Source organism: Anser anser, assembly GCF_964211835.1.
Source record: "Anser anser genome assembly, chromosome: 1".
NCBI classification, from domain to species: domain Eukaryota; kingdom Metazoa; phylum Chordata; class Aves; order Anseriformes; family Anatidae; genus Anser; species Anser anser.
In genome coordinates, this window is record NC_139720.1 from 204028482 (window position 1) to 204054121 (window position 25640).

Below are 25640 nucleotides of genomic sequence, written 5' to 3' on the forward strand. Positions count from 1 at the left end.
GTTTATAATTTTTAGGCTAAACAACTTTTCTTTCTCTCCAAAACGTTCTGTGGAACAAGTATTTAAGTACTGCAAGCGTGTGACATACTTTTATTTTGAAAGCTTAAGGATTCAAAAGGAGCAAAACGATTTCTGGGCTGAAACTGTTGCTCTGGTTAATTATCATTATCCTATAATGACGTCAGGAACAATATCACACTGGAACTGGCAGTCATGCTATAGGAGGGGATATCAGTAATTAAGAGCACGAAGGATTTAATTCTGAACAAAACATTTGGAGCACAGAAAGCAATAATTAAATATGATGTGACTAATCAGGAACAACACACCCCCATTCCATCAGAGAGTTCCATGCTAAGATTAACAGCGTGTAAAAAAATGGTGTTTTTTAATTAAGTCATAAACTAGCAGGATGAGCTTACACTTATGTAAACTGCATTCCTCTTCGAAATGCTTTCATTCTGCGTATTTTGAACGCAGAATTAAAGTTTTCTTCTTTTATAAAATGAAATCCGAATGCCACGACTCCCAAGCTGTCTTAACACTTGATCAGTTCCAGAAGCAGTGGGACAACTATCATCACCCGCACAACAGTTGGAGATTTTAAGTGGAACTGCCAAAACCTCAAAAATTAAAGCTTCCAAAATTTTATACGTTAAAACTTCCCAGTTTTATTAAACGGCTAAAGAGAGGGACATAGAGAAAGAGGTAAAGCAGGGGGTTCACGGACGAGGCCTACCATGCAGTGAGCGGTTCTGCTGCTGGCCCTGAATGCTCGGAGCTGGCTCATCTCTGAGAGCGGGCAAAGGTCCTTCCACATTTCCTCTGCACCCCAACAAGAGAAAGCTGACTAAATGGTGAGTGCTTCTCGTAAATATATCTAAGAAAAGGTCACACAAACGGTTCCCCAGAACTCCAAGGTCTGCAGCTCATGAACGCCTCCCCCTCCTGCCTTGTGTTCATCCTGGGATGAGCCTGGAGAGGGGGGTGAAAGCTGTGTTTCTTCAAGGTTTGAGGAGCAAACATGAATGCCTGACAATGTGAAGAGCTGGCAGAAGGGGAGAGGACTGCTGAGACTGTTGGGGTGTAGGAAGAGTAAGAGACTCCTGCTCCCACAAGCCTCCCCCAGCAGACCTCTGAGACCCTTTCCTCTCACCAGGAAAACCGTCAGTTCTCCTCAAACACTACTTGGACCTCACCTGCTGGGAAGCCTTGAAATACCTCCTGACCCATCTTTTTTAATCTACCAAATTCTCACCTACAGTAGTTCTAAAAATTAGAAATGCTTTTCACACTAGAGATAGGTTTCTGAGAGTTCTTCATAACCTGAAATTAAACATTCCTTTAATCCCAGTTACTGACTAGCAAAAAGTCATCTAACTTTAACACAGTATTTCTGATCCAGAATTTTGCATAAGCTATAAAAGACAGAAGTTTTATCTGAGAGAGAAGTTTCAAAACTGATTTGTAATACTGACATTTTTGGTAATTCTAGAAAGTCAAACAAGTAGCTACTCACTGTAAAAGATCTCGTTAAAGGAGCGTAAAAATAAGTATTGCATTGAGCGTTTAACAAGATACACTGGAAAGCTCAAAAATGCAAAGCAGCTTTGCATAGAAAGCAAGAGACAAAGTATTAAATGTTTTCTCTGACTCTTGCCAAACGTCCTGCTCTGAAGTGATGGATGAGGTTTCCTGAGGCTAAGATGCCAAAGCCAATTAGCCATGTCAATCCGCAAGAGCGCCAGCTGCTAGGATCTAACTTTATTACTGTATTACTTAAAAGTGAAGACATCAGCAGTGTTTAAGTTCACATGACTCCTAATTTTAAAACCTGCCTCTTAAAGACTTCACGTGGGGGTAGTGACAGTGACCTTAAGTTTCAACCTTTTAAAGCCATGCTAGAGAGCCATCAGTTATCCATAATTTGATTACGTGAAGTATTCTGTTAATCAAATTAGTCCACATTATGCTCTATTTGAAGGAGAGTAAGACTGCAGCGTATTTCTCTTCTCATACGAGTTTTATGTAAAGTTTATATTTAAAAGTAGCAATTTATTTCAATATTGCCTGTTTCAGTTGCCAAACTGCCTATCCCACAGAACATGATATGTGTAAAGTATATAGCTTACCCATTTATGGCATCTAATTCTGAATTCCAAAATAAAATTTTTGGAAAGTGTTTTGAGCATTTATCTACTAGAATAAAACACGCCTAAGTCTTTGATTATTTGAAAACATCTGCATTTAATTTCTAAGCAAGGAGCTTGGAAATGTTGATCATACAATACACTTTCCCTGCACAGTCACCAAAATAAACTCAAGCATTCTGTGAAAGGGTAAAAGTTTTCTTCTGCTTAGGTGCCTGTGGAACAGACCTGAACATTACTGTCAGGCATTAAAGAGTAACCATTCCTTTTGAGTAACTTCATATTCCTCCAAACTACTCACAAAATTATGTTCCTTTTTATGTAATGCTATTAACATCTTAATAAAAAACATTTCATCCTTTTCCTACTACTACATTTAACACTTCATTTACTTTCCCACTCCAGTCTACAATTGGTACATGGTATTAACAGCATCACTTCTTGAACTGTAACCTGGGGGTGCTGAGAGAATGACACAAGAGCAGAAATATAACACAATTAAGACAGAGCATGTGATATGAAGGCCACAGAATAAATGTCAGATGAGCTCCATCTGATTGTGTCTTCTATGAAATGAAAAAGATGCAAGCTCTTCTACCCTCTTTTTCCAGTAAGCTCCAGGCATTAAAGAAATGGAAGTTAAGGAAGGAGCTTTCCTACTAAATCCAGATGATGGAACAGCAGAAAAATACCATTCCTCAACAAAAGGCAGGTCTTACCAAAGAACATCGCATGACCTGATACAAGTGGAAGCAAACAAATCCTCCCAGTAGCCAAAATGCTACTGTTAGAAGCAGGGATTCAGGACTCTCAAGTGAGCTTCGAACTTAAGATGTGTTGAAGAGGACATGTATTAAAACTGTAGGCTCAGAAAAAACACTGCTGAGTTGATATCGATGTCTAACTTGACACCAGAGAAGATTGGTTTCTTGTTAGTACTAAAACGAGTTTTGGCACGCCTGTTAGAAGTTAAGCCTTTATCAACTACAGCCAGCAGCACATCATTATCTGAGGCAGTTTGTCCATGCAACAGCAGAAATTATGCCATGAGTCCTTGAGACTTCTTTTCAGGCAACACTAAATACTGACCTCTCTGCTCCTCCCTCACCCAGGCAGCAGTGACAGACACGTACCTCAGCTGAGAGCACTACCACAACATCAGGAGTTTGTCCTCCTCCAGCCAGGAATGACACTGGGATCCGGACCTCTACCTCAGCACGGCTTCCAATGAGGAAAAGCAGAGGGCTTCCCTGCAAGCTTTCAAACTGCATTTTTTCCTCTAAGTTAACCAGGAAGTCAAAAGCAGAATATCAAAGTATTCATGCTTTTCTACCAATACATTATAACGTTGAGAAAATAAGAATTTTACTACTCTAATAAAAAAGTCAGCATAGTACTTTTTTCTTTCTTTTTGCCCATAAGGAAGAACTAAGCAATGGTTCTTAAACTGCTACAGTATCAACTCAAAAGCTAATAATGGAAGGAATGAAAGGGCTATCCATGAAAGGGCTATCTAGCCTGGGCAACATTAGAGAATAAATACACGTGGTCCCTTCCAGCTGCTGTAACCAAAGCCACTCTCGCCTCAGAAGAGGGTCGCAGTTATCCGTGACAAACCAAGAGATGGTGGCAGGAAAACAGCTAGACTCCAAGGAGACAAGTGTTTCAAGCATTTACTTGATGCATTTTCAGTTATGGAGGTCACTTCTTAGATGTTAGAGAAGTTAAAAAAAAAATCTGGGTATTCATACCCTGGCTGATAAACTAAATAAGAGAGCTGAGTTTCCCCATCCCAGCAGTCCTTGCATAATGTTAATAAAAAAGGAATACCATGAAAGCACACAACGAAATTTTAATTACCTAAAAAGAGAACAGAGGAGTGGGAAAATCCATTTTCCTAGAATCCAGAGCTTCTAAAAACTCTAAAATATTTATTTGGTAAATGTAAATCCATCTGGCCTCCTTCAGTCTGCATTGTCTTCATCTTTTGATTAAAACTGTGTTGTTCCCAATGGAAAAGGAGTTGGTGCCTTGTTTATAAAATGTCAATTTAGTAAGTTTAAACAGAAAACATTTTTTTGTGTTACAGTAAATAAACTGTGTAACCAAATGTAATGGCCTGCCAAAAAATGGGATATTTCAAACACCTATTATTTCACAGAATTATCGTTGAAAAAAATGACAAGACCTTATTTTTAAGGATATTTCTATTTTGGTACATAATGTTTTATAGTATATAACACTATTAGGCAATAATTTCTCAAATGACTTGCAAGTTACACAACATAAATGTGACTTTATAGTCATATAGCACATTACTCAAGGAAAAAAACTGGAATCTGTATTTTCACAGTATCATACATTTAATTGTAACAGGCACAAGGTACTGAAACATTCATAACTCCAACTCATTTGCAAGTTTGTATAGAAAGCACTTGATAAGCTGGTTAGTAAAATCACTCAGGAATGTTCAGTGGCAGAGTACTTTTTGTATGCAATTATCTTCATTTACAATATTACCATTTTGCCTTTAGGCGAACAGGATCAGCAACAGCACAGCTTAAAAGTAGATTTCTGTTGTTGCTGCTCCTCTTGCCGTAGCAAGTCTCTGCCCCTTCTTTTGTCCCTCCACATACCTTCCCCACAAGGCACAAAACAATAACAACAAATTTAGTGTACGTGGAAAGTGATATTGGAGGGCCCTTGGCCTCAAACATTCAAACCACTTTTTATATTCCACTATACTCCTGTTAAGCTTTGTTTGCTGCCAAAGTGTACCATGTATCTTACACTAGACTACTGGTTTTGATTTTTTAAGTACTGCAAAGCATGAAGATTTAGCGGTATTTTGAATCGCTACGACTTCCATCCTGTAAGAAAGCATACAAACACCTGGAGTTAAGCTGTGACTAAAGAGCGCTGGATACTCATTTCTCCATTAGATCCAGAGGGACTTCTTTGTGGATCTGTGCTTCAGCATTCTTGTTTGCTTCTAGACCAAGTAGCTCAAGCCATAGGAGCACAATACTTGTTCTTCACATTGCTTGCTTGGAGTAAACAAAGGTACGGCCAAAATGAAGCCAGATTTAGACTATTTATGTAAATGAAAAACAATTCAACTCTGATACTGCTTGCATTTCTTCAAAAGCGAAAGAAACCATTCTCGGTTATACTACCTGTGCTCTATCATACACTGAAACAGAGCAATACCCACTCAAATACTTTTGATCAACTTGTTCTATTCAGTATTTAATGTCAACAGTATTTTTTTTTTAGCTTTAACGATTTCCTATCTGGACTTGAAATACAACTGAAAAAGTGTTTCTGTAACAGCAGACACAGGGAAAGGAAGGAGTTGGTATGCCCAAAAGGAAGAGTAAGTACCACAGTAAGCAGGCTCCCAGCCTCATCAACAGGCTGTTGAACACCCACAGCAGCCCTCAGATTTTCCAGAAAAATGTCATAAGTTCAAGCGTACAAAATTTTGAAGGACTTCCCCTTATTGTAGTCGTCTTACACTCCTTGCTGTTCTCTCAATATTTCTCTTAATCCATATTATCTGTAACAGGTGATCACTGTTTTACTTTACACCCAGGAAGATGCATTCTTCCTCCAAAATTTTGTTTGAAAGGAAAACGCTCCCTTTTCTTACTACTGGCGGCCGTGTGTTTCTTACCTTAAAACAGTACCTCTTCCTTGGTATATGAGCTCCTATATTCAATACTTCATCAATGATAGATGCACTGATGACCTAACATCAGGACAGCATGTAAGTGCAACATGGACTAGCCATTTTTCTGTGTAGAATTCATCCAGATGTTATTGCTGACAACATTTTCTCCAACTCCCATATTCAGGACACCAACAGTACCCTTTTTGTCTCTCTCTCTCTCTCTCTCTCTCTGGGCTCTTGCTAAATTTTTCTTCATTGCAGCGAAATTCATTACTTCCCTTCCCTCCAAACCTATCGTTTTCTTTATCATCTGCTTTCTGCTTTAAGTAGCACAGTCTCTATGTTCTCCCATCTATCTTCCACTTGTTATACCTACAACACTCCCACAATCCAACTCTCATTACATCAGCTCAGCTCCAATCTTTCATGTCTCTTGCTACAAAGAGTTCTAATTCCTCATTTTTGGGTTGTACTGCTGCCTTCTTTTCTTGATCTTTCTCAACCTATTTTTCAAATTTGTATTTTTTCCACTCCCTAACGCCCTCTCTATGGTTGGGAATGATTCCTACATCAATTCCTTCTATCACAGTCAAAAGCCAGCCCCCAACACTCCCACTCTGCCTTTTGCATCCAGCTGTCTGATCTCATGCCTGAACTTTACATTGTTTAACCTGTGACCCTGAAGAACAACTTGTTAATGTTAACATTTCCAATTTTGTATGTATAACACCACACATGACAATCAGAAAGGGTAAGTGCCAGGTGCTGCACCTGGGTCACCACAACCCCGTGCAGCGGTATGGGCCTGGGGAAGAGAGGCTGGAAAGCTGCCTGGCAGAAAAGGGCCTTGGGGGTGCTGGTTGACAGCTGGCTGAACAGGAGCCAGCAGTGTGCCCAAGTGTGTAAGAAGGCCAATGGCATCCTGGTCTGCATCAGAAATTGTGTGGCCAGCAGGACCAGGGAGGTGATTGTCCCCTTGTACACGGCACTGGTGAGGCCACACCTCGAGTACTGTGTTTGGTTTTGGGCCCCTCACCACAAGAAGGACGTGGAGTTGATCATCCGTGTGCAGGGAAGTTCAACGAAGCTGGTGAAGGAACTGGAAAACAAGAGTTATGAGGAGCAGCTGAAGGAACTGGGGCTGTTTAGCCTGGAGAAAAGGATGCTGAGGGGAGACCTCATCACTCTCTACAACTACCTGAAAGGAGGCTGCAGTGAGGAGGGTGTCGGTCTCTTTCCTCAGGTGCCAAGTGATAGGATACGACTAAAAGGTCTCAAGTTGCACCAGGGAAGGTTTAGATTAGACATCAGGAAGAATTTCTTCATGGAAAGGGTGGTCATGCAATGCAAGTATGGGATTCCAATGCCCAGGGAAGTAGCAGAGTCCCCAGCGCTGGAAATACGTGAGAGACGTGTGGATGTAAGAGCTTAGGGACACGGCTTAGTGGTGCACTTGGTAGTGATACGCTGGTGGTTGGACTTGATGATCTTAAGGGTTTTTCCAGCCTAAGTTATTCTGTGATTCTACTCAAATCCATTAGAAATTATAGTATAAAATGAATGAAGTCTGATATAACGAGGCACAGTTTGAATTTCAAACAAAATGTAAATACACCTCCATTTTTTCCAGAGCAGAGCAAACACTGTACAGTTGAGCATACACTAGGATAAGTGTCTTGGGATAGCATTTGAATGACAATGTATCAATTTTCAAAATTTTTTATTTCTCAAAAACTTTTATAACAAAAAAAGGGTCCTAGTCCAGATTAGTCTCTTTTCTATCTTGTAGGTTGTTTTTTATTTTTTAGTCAGACCCTCTTTTAGTCAGTTTAGTTTCAACACAAAAAAAAACCAAACTAATTCAAAGACATGGTTTCTTAAACTTCAAAGCAACAACTCAAATGTTAAGCTGTTCACAATGAAGTATGCCATAACTGTTTTGAAACTTAAGAGCTATAGGTATCATTCACGGCCGCCCATTTATTATCATCATCTTCTTTTCCAGATAAAAATAACTGAAGATATTACATTTCAGTTTCCACCTTTTGTTGGAATCTTGGGGTTCCTTTTGATCTCAAATTAACCATAAAGGATTATCTTATACGTTCACTACCAATGCATCCCTTACAATCCTAGAAACGTCTTGACTTTAACATGTGCAATCCAAAATAGAACTTGAAAGGCTCTGTGCTCCTGTGTGGTCCCCAGCACTGACTACCGCAGCTCTCCGCGGGGGTATTACAGAAACATCAGTTCTCAGACTGTAACTAGTTAAAAACTTCCAAACCCACATTTTCAACCATGTTAGGGCTCAGGCATATTAGTTTATTTCTAATAAAAAAAAAAAAGCTCAGAAGTTGATTTTAGACTGCATATCATATATTCCTATATTTATTTCTTCTACTTAAGTCAAAAAAAAAAAAACCTTTCACATGCATTGTTCTAATAAACTCAATTTAGCAGAAAGCTACCTTAAGAAAGCACTTTCATTCAATTTTTCCGCAGAACATATACAGCATAAACAATTTAACCTGTCATTTCATCCTGTAAGTAGTCAGAAAATACAACTGGGGAGTTCTGGGTCATATAAGTCCCTGCATTACTTAAAATTAGTCAGGACACTTATTCATATGTTTCTAGTAATTAAAAAAAATCAATAAAAGATGTTGCCTTTTCAAAACAAATGTCCTTAACCCTTCTGCCTGTAACACTCTCCTGTGTTTCGCTCCTCAACGGCAGCCATACATGAAGACTTTCACACCTATCATGCCCATTTCACCACGTAAATTCATCTCTGCGCACAAACTGTCAAGCACTGCCAACATGGCCAATATAAAAACTATTTTCCTGTTTTAAAGGTTACTATATTAAAGGCCCTAGTATGACTATAGAAATTCACTGCAGCAATAGTCAAGATAATTGCTTATAACCAATAGCCCTAATTACAACTACCCCCCCTCCCAACTAGACAAAGGCACTCACGAAGAACCACAAAAAAAGATGTAGTTATTGCTCAGACTATAAAATATACTTTAGCAAAACATGAAACAAAACAACGTAATACATTTAGTTCAAAGAATATGTGAATAGGTTCTGAAACCAGTTTTTATAAAATGCAAGAAATGCAGAGTAATTTCCCATTTCATATCCATTCTCCATTTTCATGGCCTGACAACTAGCTTAAGCCACATTGCATTCCAGGTCTGAAATCTAGATACCAGCATTAACAACTAAAGTATGACAGCTCTCAGAACATGCTGCAATCTAAAGGTAACAAATACTTTAAGGACACAGTGAAGTTATGAGTAAAACTTAAGGCATAGAAAGTTCTCAACCAGAGATAAGCAATGCAAGTAGGAAAATATTTGCAGTGACTACACAGCTTGCTAACAAGCTAAGTATGTCATGATCAGGGCAGTTTATGAACCAAACCGTTGGCTGTCCCAAGTTCAAAGACTAGTTACTAAAATAAACCATTATGTTGAAGAGAACATTCATGGCAATAAATGGCTTCCATAAAATCTGACTACAAATCTGACTACAGTGGTTGACTTTTCCCTTATAACACTGTCCAACATCAAGTGAGCTGTGTGGCATCACAACTTAAGAGTCATGGACATAATGAGCTTTCTCATTACTAGGATACTCAAGAGATTTTGCTATTTAAGCACACCTATTTCCCCCTCTCTCTTTAAAAGCCCGATCCAAATTAACAATGAGATGTCCAACTAATTATCACTACTTTTATAATAATTTATGCTTCCTGAATGAGAGACTTTTACACACCTACTCTTTTTAATTCAAGAACAAATTCAGTCCTTAGTGATAACCGAAGTTATCCCCGTAGGAATCCAATGCTGTTGCTACGTGTTATTGAGGGTCTGAACATATAACTAATTAAATTTCAAGGAGACGACTCATTTTCTTCTCAAATTAGGAAAAAAAATCACAAACAAAAAGGAAACTTAATGGACAGGGTATGAGCCATCCAAGTCAAGTGGATAAAAGTTAAAACAGTAAAAAGTAGTTGATATCAATATAATTAATGGTGAAAATTAATTTCTTCTCTTCTGAATTCTGTAAACTCTACTCATGAGTGAGTCTGTAATGACAGGCACTGTATGAATACAGAATAAAGTAAGAAACAATTCCTGCCTAAAAAAAAATTAAACACTAGAATTTGAAATAGAACTCTATAATGGGTTTTGCTATATTTTGAAATATTTCTATGGACAGGATATTTACTTGCTAGCACGTGAAATATCATCTCTTTCCAAAAGCATTCCAAGTATCGTCACAATTACAACAGTTATCAACAATGGCTTTACCAGAATGGAAGAGAAAGTATTGGTGTTATCACTCCAATCTGTACTGCAATAAATTGTCTTTGTCTCAACACTTTTACTTACAAATCTTTAAAGAGTCTTAAGTTCATATGATTCTCTCAAGGCTCCAGTAAATTGTTATAGTGTTCTAAAACATCTCTTAGGTTGTCTGGTTGGGTTTTTTGTTTAGTTTTGTTTTCCTTCTTGTTTCTATGACTCTTTATACAACTCACTATAAAAAATCTTTAGATAATTCTTCTAGCAAATACAATCATTCCTCAAGAAATATAATCATGTTACAGAAGTACATATTTAGAAAAAGTTAAAGTATAAAGTATTTACATAAGTTTACTACTGTTATTTGACAAAGATTACAAAGAACACGACAAAATTAAATTGATACAACCATCTGGTAAAATGTTTGCTTGCATAATATTTTATATCAGTTTGAAGAATGATTAATAATAAAAGTGACGCATATATTGTTGGATTACTTATCTGAAAAACAATGATCATTGAAAGTACCACGTCATTCTACTAAGGAAGGGACATAAAATTATCCATTTTCTTGGGTTTATGATACAAGAAATTTCAACATAATACAACAAACTACAGTTCAGCATGTGCTTTACAGCTACTCCTGAAACACCTAAGAGCACAACTTGCTATTAAGATAACTTTCATTACCTAACAGCACGTAATTCTTCAATTGAAAAACAGAAAAGTCTTCAAAGGATTAAGAAGTCAATGGATCTCAGCACTAATCCATTTTAAACAAGATGCATTTCCAATGATATTACACATTTTTACTCTTGAAATAAAGGACTACTTACTTGATTGGCCATGTAAATTGTGAGGAGTCCTCTCCTAGAAACAGAAGTTATAAAATTGGTGAATAAATTAATAACTTTTTGCAAAATGAAGAAAAAAGTTTAAGCATTAGAATACTGCATTAAAGAACAGAATTTAGGATGGATCATTGCTACCCTACAGAAAAATACATATGAAACCAAAAATAGTACCTTCATAGCACAGTATCAAAGCAGTGAAGAATTATAAGTACAGAGTTATATATAGTGATTGGCCTGCACGAGTCATGAAGTCATCATGAAGGGGCAAGGCACCTTGAATAACACAAAGTGAAAGCCTCAAATATCATACCATCATGTTTAACTGTTAAACTTAATATGAAAATGAGTTTATAAGCTGAACTCATTTGTCTTCACACCATTTGGGATTTTTTTTTAACGCTGCTACAAACATGAATGACAGAAGGTCCAACCCACCCAAGTTTGTATATTTGTCTTGATATTTTAAGTTTTTAAGCATAGAGTGCTTAAGAGGGCTGTATGTTAACAAAACAACTTGAAATCAGTGCAGTTACACAAGGACACAAAATCACACACAGTAGGAAATAAATTCCAATTGCATGGTTCCAAGGCAGCAAGCAGAAAAAAAAATGAAAAGGAAAGAAAAAATCTTGTTCAGTATTTTCTAACCCTCATGTCCAGGTGTTTATAACTTTGCCAAGCAAAGCATCTAGATTTACATTTCTCACAACCGGTATGTGAGGCATAGGGATATATCCCATTTAAAAGCTCTAGTGCTTCCACATCACTTTGAATTTGAAGAAGCAATGTTACATCATCCTGAGTCCCACAGGTTGCTCTCTATTCACATGCAAGATTCAAATTTTGTTGAAGCTCAAAACTTTAACTAACAAAAGCAGATTGTTTAAAAAAAATCCTCTTTGAATACCTTCCCCACCTACTACCACTCTGCATGTGCAGATACAAAAAAAAAAATACCAACAAGATCACAGCATAGAAACCTCAGGGATAAAAAAAAAAAAGCCCAAATCTAAATATTTGGTGCGGATGGAGCACACAAAAAAACCCAAATAGACAACATATAGCGAATTGTATCTTGAAACATTAAAGCAGAGAGACTTCCATAACTCACAATAAAGTCCCCCAATCCTGCATGCTGCTTCTAACCAGGAAGGAATGAAAATTCACCTTGTACAGTACATGAATTGAACTCTTGAACAGGTCCACGAACAACCAATGAATCTTTAAGCTTTTTAAGCTCTCACTGCTTTAAGAGTATAATGAGTGTTTTGACAATAGTATTATAGTGTGTATTGCACAGCTTGGCTACTGCACAATTTACTTCATGGATTCTCTCTGGTAGTATCTGTATCACACAGGCTGGGATGACATGCAGGCGAGGTGCTTTGGCCTCCCACTGATTATTTTTTTTTTTTTTCTTTTTCCAAGTACTAAAAATCCAGGAGCTTGATCTTGTCAAATTCGTAGCTTTTATTGTGGTCCCTCTCGGCCAAGTGTTAAATGCAACCTGCCAATCGCAAAGACAAAGAAAGGAAAAGGGGCTAGAGAAAAGGAAGGAAAGAAATAAGAAGCTACAGCGCAGCTGCAGTGAGACCGATACAAGAAGTAGGTGGTCAGAGGGAGGAAAAACATGCAGACAATGAAAGCACACAAGGAAATAACTTCTGGAGTTGAAAATACAGAAAGCTGCTCGTTGACATCATCTGAAAGTGCCTGAAGCAAGCCTGCCTGCATTTGCTGCTGAACAAGGCCTCAGCTAACTCCAAGCAGAAAGTCTTTTTTCCCCCAAATTCATTCTGTGACTGCTTTAATAATAAATATCTCCATGTTTTTTTACAGAAAACTCTTCCCAGCCCTGTGCAAATGTGATCCAGCAAACCTAACCCAACTGTGAACTCAACTGGTAAAAAGTGGGTGGAAGCTCAGAAAATGTGGCACTATTTTGTAACAATGACAGCTGATGGAAAACAGGACAGAAGGATGGAGCTGGTCCAAACAAAAGGGTCGCTGATACAACCCAAGGACTGTATTAAAGCTGCAGCTGGTAAATAAGAGACGCATATAATTGGGAAATAGTATTACAAGAGCAGGAAATAATTAAATAACAGAAATAATTAGTCTGCCATGTGTAATCACCTGCTTTGGAGGCTTAAAGACACTACAAAACGGCTAACATTTAACCCCCCCAGTCCATGAACCAGTGTTGAAGGTTAATCTCTGGAGGACCTAGATCAGCAGGTAGTTACACCAGTGATGGTCAGGCAGGGTCACTAAGAGAAAGCCCGCGTGGACACACACATTTTTATTTCCCTTTACTCCTCTGTGCTTTCTTCATCTCTGCCATTTTCCATTTAGAAGTTAATCTCACCAAAATCTTCATTTTAGCTTCCCACTGCTTCAATTCCATCTTTCAGCTGATACTATCTCCCATATCCTAGACAGTTCCAAATCACAGAATATCCCAAGCTGGAAGAGACACACAAGGATCATCGAGTCCAACTCCTGGCTCCGCACAGCACTACCCAAAAATCAGACCCTATGGCTGAGAGAGTTGTCCAAACGCTTCTTGAACTCCAGCAGGCTCGGTGCCATGACCACTACCCTGGGGAGCCTGTCCCAGTGCCCGACCACCCTCTGGGTGCAGAACCTTTCCCTAACCCCCAGCCTGACCCTCCCCTGTCCCAGCTCCATGCCGTTCCCTCGGGTCCTGTCGCTGTCCCCAGAGAGCAGAGCTCAGCGCCTGCCCCTCCGCTCCCCTCGTGAGGGAGCTGCAGGCCGCCATGAGGCCTCCCCTCAGCCTGCTCTGCTCTGGGCTGAACAAACCAAGGGACCTCAGCTGCTCCTTGTACATCTTCCCCTCTAGACTCATCATCAACTTTGTAGCCCTCCTCTGGACGCTCTAATAGTTTTATGTCCTTTTTATACTGGGGTTCCCAAGCCTGCACACAGTGCTCAAGGTGAGGCTGCACTGCATCAGTGCAGAGTAGAGAAGGACAATCCCTTCCCTTGACCAGCTTCCCAATGACACACAATCTTTAATTTGGGGAAAGGAAATAAACACACACACACAAACCAGGACATAATTAACGAAAGGTTGACAAGGTTGACCAGTGATGAACTAGAACAAGGACGCAAAGTCAGCATCCAATAGAGCTGCATTAGTGGGACACAAAATGGGGCGGTATGTCCCATTCAATTCTGCCAGGCTGCTTTGTTAAACTAAAGAACCTAAGAAAAACATTTTTTTTTTTTGAAGTCTTAGCAAGACTGGTTTCTTTTACCTGAAAAGAGTGATTGGATGAAAGCAAACACATTTTTGAATCACCCTTTAAAGCTTCAAAGAGGAGTAGTGTCTAGAATACTTTTCATTTTGTTTCACCTAATTTTTTCCCCATTCCCAAATTCACATGAATTTTCTTGTATGTTTGCTAGAGAAATAAGCCAGCAATGTCTCCAAGTGCAATTATTCAATACAGCTTATGTCATCTGGGGCTGAATAATTCCAATCTCACTGTTACAATTCTTAATGTTTAAATAACAGACCACATTCTTCCAGAAGATAACTCTTCTGTTCATTTGTAGCTTCCTCAAAGAAAGGTTTCACTCGATACAACTTGCTTTTTGGACAACTCAGTAGCATTCAGACCAACTTCTAATACCAACAGCTCTTCAACTATGGCCTATAAAGCTCAAAGAACAACATATTTTTGTGACTGTACTGCCCAGAGGAAAGAGTCAAAAATAACTGTTAAAAAAAATAATGAAAAGCTATAGGACAAAAATAGCAAGGAAGCCTAGCAGCACACTGGGCTGTCTTAACAGAAGTGTATGTAGGAGGTCAAGGGAAGTGATTAATCCCCTTTACTTGACAGTCGTTAGACATCACACAGACCACTAGGCCTGCTTTGGTCCCCCAACCAAGACAGAGTTCAGCGCCTGGCGCGAGTCGAGGGGAGGGCACCAGCACGGCCGGGGCTGCAGCACTCACCCTGAGAGAAGCCGATGGGGAACGTGGGCTTGTTCATCCCAGAGATGAGAAGGTCACAGGGGGGACCTAACAGCAGCCCTCCAGCACCACAAGAAGGTTACCAGGGCAAGAACCAGCCTCTCTGAAGCACGCTACAGAAAAATGGGGGATTCTGACTTGCAGTGAGGAAACAGTATTTTCTGCCTCAAGACTGTCAAGCACTGGAACAGGGACCCAGAGGGGTTGCAGGACCTCTGTCCTCAGAGGTCTGCAAGGCCTGACTATAGAAATCCCAAAGCAACCTGGTCCCAAGTCAGTGCTGATCCTGCTCCAAGCAGGCAGCTGCGCTAGATGGCCTCCCTCAGCCCTCTCCAGCTCAGTAATTCCACTGTTCTATGGAAAAAAAAAGGCAGAAAGCAAGTTAAAAATATTAGACAACATTTCTTCCAAAGTTTCTAAAAATCAGAAGAGTTTACTGCAATAAATAATCTAACTTCCTAATGTAAAATAAATTTTCATTAATGAATTAGTCACTCGCTTTAAAAATAGGAATAAAAATCACTCAAATTTGTCTTTAAATTTTTTTTCCATGAGATTATCAGTGGTTGTAACAGCTTATCTGAATGCTACTTTTACAATTTGCTTCCTAGTTCTAGACAAAAATCTCTCCAGTCACTGAAACCAGTTACATCTGTCCCTCCACTATAACACTAGTGAGAGCCCAACCAAACCAGCCACATACAATTTCTTAAACAAAAAACTGAGCTCCTTCAGTTTTTGCATCATGTTCCCTAAGACTTTGAACACACTCCTTTTACGAAGCTGTTCCAGTTTTTCAGAAACTTCAAGTCATCTTCAAGGTCTTGAAAAGAAAGTACAGGAAATAAAGAAAGCAGATTAAAGATTTCCTATTCTTTGTTTAACCAACAGTATCTTAAAGAAATCAAAGTGCCAATCTCAAACTTTGAGTTCATCTTCCTGTGAGCAAGATATTTACACTTTCACACAGGTTTAAGCTCTGGAAAACATATTTGATAGAGGCCAAAGTCACAATTGCCTTACACATGAGGTAAAGAACCTATTCACCCAACAGGAGCAACAACTGTCCAAATCTGCATGCCAACATATTGTTTGTGTGACAGCTTGCTAAGAAATACTTTTCTGCTTGGCTTGACACATTGTAAAATTCAACAAATAACTTTATTCTCACAAGTAATATGAGCTTTGGCTTAATATAATAGCAAGGCATACAAAATTCCAATTTTAAAAACAACCAGGACATTTTTTCCTATGAAATTTACTGCCAATTCTCCCTTCTTGTTTATGGTTTTCCTTCAATATATTTATGGTTTTCCTTAAAAAAAAAAAAAAGTTGTTGCTAAGCTAAAAAAGAATAGCTTTGCCTGAAGGTGCGGTGAATCCTTAAAACACCCTTATGCTCATGTCATTTTTACTATAAATGAATTGTATTTGTTCACTTCACGCTGAAGGACCCTACGATGCTTCAAAGAACATCAGTGTGGAGCGCAGCCTTTCAGCAGCACAACCACACTCAAGAAGATAAGATCTCCAACAAAGCCAACATCACCTTTTTCTCTGAAGAGCCACAGCTGAGAGGTAGACACTTGTGATTTTTTAAAACTACTTCTCTCTCCATATTCATTCCTCCTTTGAGTATTTACTTTTTGCCTTCCTCTCTCCATCTTTATATATCTAATACACAGCATGCCAGTCAAGCGGCTTTCTCATGAGTAACTTTTTTTTTTGGCAACATGAAGTTTAAATCATTTTTTCTGTATTGCCTTGTTCAAACAAAACTACAAATCCTTCCAAGTAGACACCTTTAAATCTAAATGTTTACTGCAACTAAACAAACAAATTTAAACTAAATACTTTTTTTTTAATATAATCACATTTTTTTTCCTGTGAAAGTAAGTGACCAAGTCACAAATACCTCAAAATAACCACAGCATGATAAATGCCATTACGTACAAAACTCACATAAATCGACTCAACAGGCACCTCTTTCAGTTAGAATAGCTGTAGGTGTTAGCTGTAACTATGAGCTAGTAAAATCACACCGTGGAGCAAGGTACACAACGGGGCAAGTACATCCCAGCCCCAAAACCTGCAATGGCTGCCTTTGCCCCAGCACACAGCAACAGTTAGCAGGCAGAGATGGCTGGAAGGAGCCTGCAGATGAATAAAGCAGCATGTTAAACATCTTCGTGCACGCAATTAAGAGCGCATGTTAATGTGCTCAATGTTAACTTGCTTAAGCAGCCTCACTGATGGGTTACATTTGTCCCTGTACATGGTAAATTTTAAAAGTTGAGGGGAAAAAATAACCGATACATTGCTAAGATAAGGATTGTTTTAGCTTTTCTATAAAGGTTTTTAACTCAAACCCCAGTTCAAGAGGTCATCTTTCTAATATTCCAATCTTATACTTTGCTTGTCCAAAAATCACTGGCGTTGTCAAAGTGACGGGTCTGATTCGAGTCAATAGGTGCTAAAACGAACCAAGTCAAACTTCTCTTCTTGTGACCTATTCAAAAAGGTCTGGACTATACGTGGCTTTAAAGTAGCAAATTTCATCTTTATGAAAAAATGTACTTTTAACAAATTCCTTCCAAATTCAACTTTGAATTTCATAAATACCGCTGTTCACTGGCTCTGCTGTATATCCTGACTTTTATCACCTTACTTTAGCTGACAATCATTTTCTGTATGCTCTAAAATCACAAGCACAACTACATCCAAAGGAATCAGTGGATTCAAAGGTAAATACCAAGTGGAATGTAAAATGGACACAGCTTATGCCAAACAGATTTGCTACATTAAAATTTGAAGCCATTACCTTGTACCTTCTCACAATAAAAACAAATAAATGTAAAGGCAAAAAGAAAAGAAAGAGTTAACTCTGGCTTTAATTTCTGAGCATAAACTAAGAAGCTAACATAATAGTTTGTAATGGCTCCCCAGACAGGATTTGTGGTCTGCAAAAACAGGAAGAATTCCCCCCCCCTTTCCTCCCCCCCACACTGTAAAGCACACCACTTTATAACCTGCAGAATTAAATCAAACACGCAAATCACAGGCTTCCCCCAAAAAGAAAAAGGTCAAAATGAAGAGGTTTTTCTTTCTGCTCTACAGCAGCTTGACACCAAAAGCTAACCAACGACAGATCTAGAGTTGTGATTGCATCCCTGTAATAACACAAGAACTACAGATTATGTTTAGGGTATCGTTAATCTCTCACACCCACCAATTTCCTACTGACAGCTGGAGGCCAGCAGTGAAATCCTGGTGCAAAAGTTCACTTAAAATCAGCAGGAACAGATAAGCTTTCAAAATAATGCCGAAAATTATGAAAACAGACCTAAGCAATAAGTTTTCAGAAAAGAAAATGATTACTTTTCGAGCTTAATAAATACCGGTAGCAAGTTTTTCACACGAAGATAATGTTCAGGCACATAACTTCATGTCAAAAGATACAGTTTAAGGCCCCAGAGCCCCACTACTCTCTTTAAGAGATTTTCTCTTTCTAAATTTTGGATTGTTTCAAGTAGGAAACAGACACTTTATAGTTGAGGAGCTTAAAGTTGCTCAAAACTGCAAGTCGGTAATACCCGCTTTGAGCATGTTGTATGTTAAGTACAATGGCTATTATTTTTCTTGCCAATACTCAGAATTTGTTGTTCTTAAAAGGAAAGAAAGTAAACTCAACATGTTCTATGATTTGAATGTATGCCAAAGAAAGGGTATGAGAAAACCAGAAAGGGACAGAAGCCAAAAAGAAAATATATCTACAGTAATACATGCCTGCTAAATTAGTACCAATAACTCTTACCGAGTTTTCAGCTAGTACAACCCAAGATAACATCTACAGTTTAATTTCTGAACCGTTCTATACTCTTTTATACAGATTTTCTTTCATCATTCCTTTCCTCCTCCTCTCCCAGCTTCTCTATGCTGTCTACAGAGCCAAAGCAATGGCCAACCTATGGGGGGGACCTCAAATTGAGTGCAGTTTAACCTCACAAGATTCCATGAAGAGATAAAAATCAGATTCCAAAATGCTTACTAGTTTCATAAAAGATTGACTCGTAGATAAAAGAAGAATAACAAATTAATCAAATCTCAGGAGAAGAAACGAAGGACTTCCAGCAATTTTTTAAAACATTAACTTTCTTGGTATAGAAGGCCTACTGAGCATTAAATAAGGCCCCAAATAACAATCTCTTTGGACTGTGGATTGTAACAGAGAATTGTTTTTAATCAGCTCAGTTGATCAAAAAGAAAACACTTGGTTTGTTTCTGGGCACCTTCTCAGTCAGAACGCAGCATGTGCTGCTTGGCCGCCCGGCCTGCAAGGCAGGCCTGCAGGTCAGAAAGCAAACGCACACTTTTTGAGCAAAAAACACTTTGGGGAACCTAGCAGCAGAGGGATTGTTGTATTTCACTAGCAATCACTACTGTATCATGGCAAAGAGAGGACAGAACGGACAGGACTGTTAACAAAAATTAGGAGGAAGTATGGAAAATGTTGTAGAGATGTGCAACATTCGCTGCCTTGCATTTATACTCCGTACATTTTGGGGGTGTGGAAGGTAGGAGGGTCTCTACCAGACAGCTTGGGGCTGCCACAACACCAGTGGAAACCCACCCAGTATGTGACCTGTTCTCCTCCACCTCTCCCCCATCCCTCCTTAGGCTAAGAGCCTCTCACCGTCTCCTGTCTGCATTTCCCAAACCCAGCCCCAGCGGCTCCTTGGGCAGCAGCTCGGAGGTTTCCTAACAAGCCCTGTGGAAAGGGCTGCCCTTCCCTTCCCCTTCTCCCTCCCCAGCCCATGTTCTGTGCCGTTTGAGAAAATCCACTCCACAATAAGTTTTTGTTAAGATACTTAAATCATCAGTTTCTCATCTGTTTCAGAAGACTTGAGCAGTCTCTTTTTCTAGTCTGTAAAACTAGTAGTTACTGTTTTCTTTGTACATTTAGAGCTAATTTTCTTGTAAGGCTCGCATTGCTTTAATGATCGATTATATTTGCGATCAGATAACACCGTTCCCAAAATACCTGAAGCAATATGCAAAAAAGCAAACATGGCAAGTCAATCCAACCCAAACAGAAGATAGCTGCAACTTTTCCCCTGGTGCAATTAACTTCAGAATGCCTTTACCTTCAGAAACAAAGGAGCAGACTATTCCAACAGAAACAGGGTATGGGGTTAGACTTGACTTGCCAACATACAAAGCCATTTATTTTCTCCCCCGTTAGAATCCAAATGACAGCATATTAAATTGTATTAGAACCAGGCTTCACATCCAGTTAGGAACTACGAGTTGGCCATGCAGAATATGTACTAATGCTGCTAGGAGCTTGCCTACATCCGTAAGGGCCTGAAGCACAAGGGGTCCCCACAAAGGTGATGGAAGGAACCAGAGCAAACTTTCTCCAAAAAGGTAGAAAAGCCATATTAAAGTCTGACTGAATCATTTCAACACATCCCCACTGACTGAGAAGTCCCTGTCTGTCAGGGTATCAGTATTTAACTGCATCAGATACTACAGACATATTAATATGACATTGCACCTACCAAAGACAGAAGGAAACTATTGCCAAGTCCAGTTTTAACCAATTATTTTCTGTCTTTAAGCTCAAAGATCCAAAAAAACAACAGCTGAGCTGAGAACATGTTTCTAGTTCCTCAGTCAGCTTGCTCAAAAGAATGAATAACAGACACTGAAGAAGAGCTCAAGAAGGAAAAAAAAACTCGTAATTGATGAAGCACTGATTTGGCAGCAGAGATTCAGCAAGATGGTGCAAACACAAGTTCCCTTAAGCAGACAGAAGGATGTTGTACTACCAGACACTGCGAACTGGTTCAGTCTTTCACCACAGTCGGAACAGTCTGGATTAGGATGATAGGTACTGGCCTTAATTCATGAGACCTGTTTTATGTTTGCCTTTAATTCCGTGGGCTCTGTTGTTCCTGCTTGTCATACAGATCATCTTTAACAGCGTATTGCTTACTTTATCAAAAAGTTTCAATCTGGAGTTGCAGTCATCTGACTTCAAGAAACAACATGCAATGCACAGCACCCACCGAAGGAAACAGAGAGTCATTTTCTGTTCTGGGGTGTGAAGAAGAAAGGGCAAGAAGGGGATGAAAGATCATTCACCACAGAATGCTTCTGTAATCTTCACTGCAGAAATACCTTGCATGGCTATATATAGAAAATTTATACCCTTCTAGGGTTCTACCTCCACGCTTTCCCTGCTGCAGGTGCTACAGACAACATGAATTCCTTGGGAGCAATAAAGCTATAGAAAGTCACTTCATTTACAGAGGATTTATAGCTACAGTTCATACAGATTTAAGCTCCTCTCAGCTGGTCTATCTAAAAACAACAGCCTGCCAGCAGGCCCGAGGAACCTATCACAGAGAGATTCCATCCAAGACTTTCAGCCACTACACCAGAGGCACGGGAAGAGTGGATGTTACCTCTCCAGGTAAACGTCAGGCTTTGCGCTGCCACAGCAGCCAGCACTACAGCCAGCTCACCCAGGCAGCACCTGCAGCTTACTCTGCACTAGCAGAGTATCTGTTACTCCCCTCTGGGAGCTGCACGTACGCACAAGCATTCAGACACAGAAGATGTATTAAGTGCTCGCTTAAGTCAAGGAAGTCCTAATGAACATCTCCTGTATGCTAGCGCAGAACAGACAGAACTGGGTAATTAACCCAGTGCTTGCGCTGCTTGAATCTAATTCAGACTTACAAAACAGTCCAATGATCGACAATAGTCTGAATTCTACCATTTTTTTAATAGGCATTTCAAAAACAGTTTTAACATTTGGGGGTGGGGAGTTCTTTTCTCGTTGGTAATGTATTTTGTTGTCGTTATGTATTTTGAAAAAACAAAATACAAAATTCTATTCATACTCAGATGACTAAATCACTTTTCCTTAGTTTTCAGCCTACAAAGTGAAAACAAACACAGATTTGCCAGAAGTGGTCCTTACAATAACAATAAAAAACACTTTTCTTATCAGAAAATCTCAATTACTCACAGAATAGTGCAGAAATGGTTGGCTGCACAGAGTCACCTGGGATCCATCAGAATTCGTAGCCTGACCTTAGCACTGCCCTTTGTCCATCCAGGCTAGCCCCATGTGAACTTGATAGACATAGTCCAGAGCTTGATGGCTGCTGCCTGGGATGTCTTTACATCATCACTGATGAAGAAACCTCACATCTGGTGTTGTGCCTAAGCCAGGAAGTCCTCCTGAAACTCAGGGAACTGGAGACCATTGAGCAAACACAACCAAACAGTCCTGGGTGATCCGGCTCAGCCCTGACTGTAACACTAAGAGAAAGATCAGCTAAATCCAGTCTGTATGGACCCACCCAGATTTTTGGCATCACATTCTCCAGCATCTCCAGAATCACAGAAATATATTACATGGGTTCTTCCAGTATTCTTACCTTCTCTACCCGTGTTATCCCAGAAAATGGATTTTCGACTACAAAGCTGTTGCTATCCTGCTTTTTCACTTTGTGCAAGACTTCAAGGACCACTTAGCAAGCTGGACGAAACTTTTCCAACATTTGAATGCCACACACTGGAAATTCTGGACAGTTGGTTACTGACCACCTCTGCAGACATAGTTACACTTCCTCAGAAGCACAAATAGTTTATAGCCTGGACTGATTAGATATAAATGCATAAGACTGGCATCACTGATCCCCAAGGAGCCTTCTAGCTCTTGGTACAGCTGTGGGATTCACCTTGCCAAGCTTCTGCCATTTTAAGTGGATGAAATACAGTTTACGACAGTAATCTACACTGTGTAACAGACCCATAATGGTGATTCTCTCAGCTGATTGGGAAGAGATGACAACCATGCAATGGAAACACACATTTCAGCTAAGTTGAAGTGCTGACTGTGACCACTCCCTTTTAAAAGGTATGCAGAATTATAAGGCTCATACCTATGTTTTATATGCATAAACAGAATCACCAGGACTAAAGGTCAGGGGGCACAGGTTAGGCTGACTGAAGAAATAGTTATGAGCAATTAACGAGAAAGCATCTCCTTTCCAATCTCACAACTCTTCAACATCCTGTTAGCCACAGCTTCCAGCTACTTCAGAAATTTACAGAATGTTCCAAGATCTTAAGACACTGTAAACCAAAAAAGTGCAGAGAAGCATACTTCTCCATATCGTCTCTAGAGAACTGATGACCTTATCTCAAGAACTTACACAAGAGTCAGCATTTACTAGTTGATTTCTAAACTGGGTAGCCTGAAGCATGCAGATTCCTCTCTAAAAAAGCACGATAAATATTCCAGTCGCTGACAGAATTGGTTACCCAGGACAGAAATTTCTCTCTCTCCTATCTGCAGAAGTCTAAACATTAGCCATTTGATTACACAGGCTTCACGTGTCCCTGGAAAGTGGGCAATTCCTCATATTCCAAAAGAGATGGAATCACTTCCTGGAGACAATCGAGCACTTTTTTGCCCCCATCGATGCCAACTGGATTTTAATACATCTAACTTGCCTCTTGCTCTTCAAAGGCTTTATGACACCCCGGTGGTATTCTTAGTTCAGCTGTTTTGTTTCAGGCAGTGCACAGATTTGTTTCAAGTTCTGTTTCAGAACTCTTTCTTGTAATGTATTAACCACAGAGTAATTAAAACAAACAAGCAAAAGTACAAAACAATAATACTAAGGAAAACTTTACACAGCTAGGCACCGAAAGCACACTGTGAATTTGAACCTCCTGAAGACAAAGCAGCAACGCTCATGTCACCCCATATAACACTCAGACGCTTTCAGAAGAATGAAGCTTGAAACAAAGAACTGATAAACTAGAAGTGGATAAATCTGAGAAGCAAAATGCTGAGGCTGAAAAATTGCTGTTAACTTATTAAATTATGAAAATTTGCAATTGCAAGCTTATTTCTGAAAATTAACAGAACAGGAAACGATCAAAATATATTCATCATAGCCATATCTAGCCTGCATGATGTGGCATTATCATGTCTTCCTATATCAGGATCAGCCACTTAAATTTATGTTTGAGAAACATACAACTTGTGTAAAAGCTGATTTTGTAAAACTCCAAGCATTTAAACAAATACCAAGTAATTTACAGCCATTCCAAGAGTTTTGACTACTAACAGCTGGAATTTAGAACATTACAAAAAACATTAAAGTGATCTATTAACGTTTTCAAGGCTGAGTAAGTTGCACATAACATTTACTGACCTCCTAAAAAGCAGGACAGGCTTTCAAAGAAAGCGTTTAGAATAATGTATTGGTCAAAACCGTGTCTTGTCACATCATTAGCTATACATGATAGAAGACGAGTTATGAAACAGCATCAAGAGAAGGGTGTTCCATTGCACTCATCAACACAACATCGGTATCTATGACTATGGGGCGATTTTACAGTGTGTTTTATCATAATCAACTGTTTACAGGAAGACAAACTCCTTTCCTAAGAGTCTGCAATTTAATGAAAAGGTAAAGAACAGAGTGGGGAAAGAAAACTACTGATATGAAACCAGAGCACTTTGGTCGCAGATGCAGGTCTGAGGCAGCTATACTGGAGCCCAGACAGCCCATTTCCCTCTGTCCTGGTTCCAGTTAGGACAGAGTTAATTTTCCTCCTAGTAGCTGGTAGGGTGCTGTGTTTTGGATTAGGATGAGAAGAGCGCTGATAACATGCTGATGTTTTAATTGTTGCAGAGCAGTGTTTACACCAGGCCGAGGACTTTTCGGCTTCTCGCTCTGTCCTGCCAGCGAGCAGGCTGGGGGTGCAGCAGGAGCTGGGAGGGGACAGACCCAGGACAGCTGACCCAAACTGGCCAAAGGGGTATTCCATACCATCTGGCGTCATGCTAAACAATATATAGGGGTGGCTGGCCGGGGTGGGGGGCCGGCTGCTCGGGGATAGGCTGGGCATCGGTCAGCGGGTGGTGAGCAATTGCATTGTGCATCATTTGTTTTGTACACATTATTATTAGTAGTACTATTATCATTATTATTATTGTCATTATTATTTTCCTGTCTTAATAAACTGTCTTTATCTCAACTCACCGGCTTCACTTTCCCGTTTCTCTCCCCCATCCCAGAGAGGGAGGGGGGAGGGTGAGCGAACGGCTGTGTGGTGTTTAGCTGCCGGCCGGGTTAAAACCACAACACCCTCCGAGACAGAAAGCTCTGCAGATACAGCTGACCCCTGACAAAAAGCCCGCTCCATCTTTCCTACTAAAGAAAAGAATGGTCCCCCACAGTTCGTTAAATGCAGCAGATTTTTTTTCCAAATGAAGTACACAGTTTATATCTTGCCAGTAACGTAGCATCTTTCTGTCACCATCAGAGAACATCCTTCCCTTTGATATGGGACTGCTTCACGATCCAGCTCTAACTTTAATGACAGCTGCACTCTGTGAGGCATTTCAGAAACTCTGAAGAGCGTTGCCAGCAGGCCGGGGGAGGTGATCCCTCCTTGCTGCTCAGCGCCTGGAGCCCTGGCTGCAGGTCTGGGCTCCCCAGGACGAGGGACACGCACATACTGGACGGAGTCCAACAAGGCCGGCACGACGACGAAGGGCCTGGAGCACCTCTCCTGCGAAGAAAGGCTGAGAGAGCT

The 25640-nt window shown here is 39.8% G+C and overlaps 1 protein-coding gene across 2 annotated transcripts in view; it reads right to left on the minus strand.

Moving 5' to 3' along the window:
- The window catches only part of TMEM135 (transmembrane protein 135), a 181100-nt gene that overhangs the window by 127096 nt on the left and 28364 nt on the right, over window positions 1-25640 (minus strand). For both annotated transcript variants that reach the window (XM_083796596.1, XM_083796595.1), the window contains exon 4: window positions 10982-11015. In XM_083796596.1, the coding sequence (XP_083652722.1) occupies window positions 10982-11015 (34 nt within the window). The remainder of the gene's footprint in view (window positions 1-10981; window positions 11016-25640) is intronic.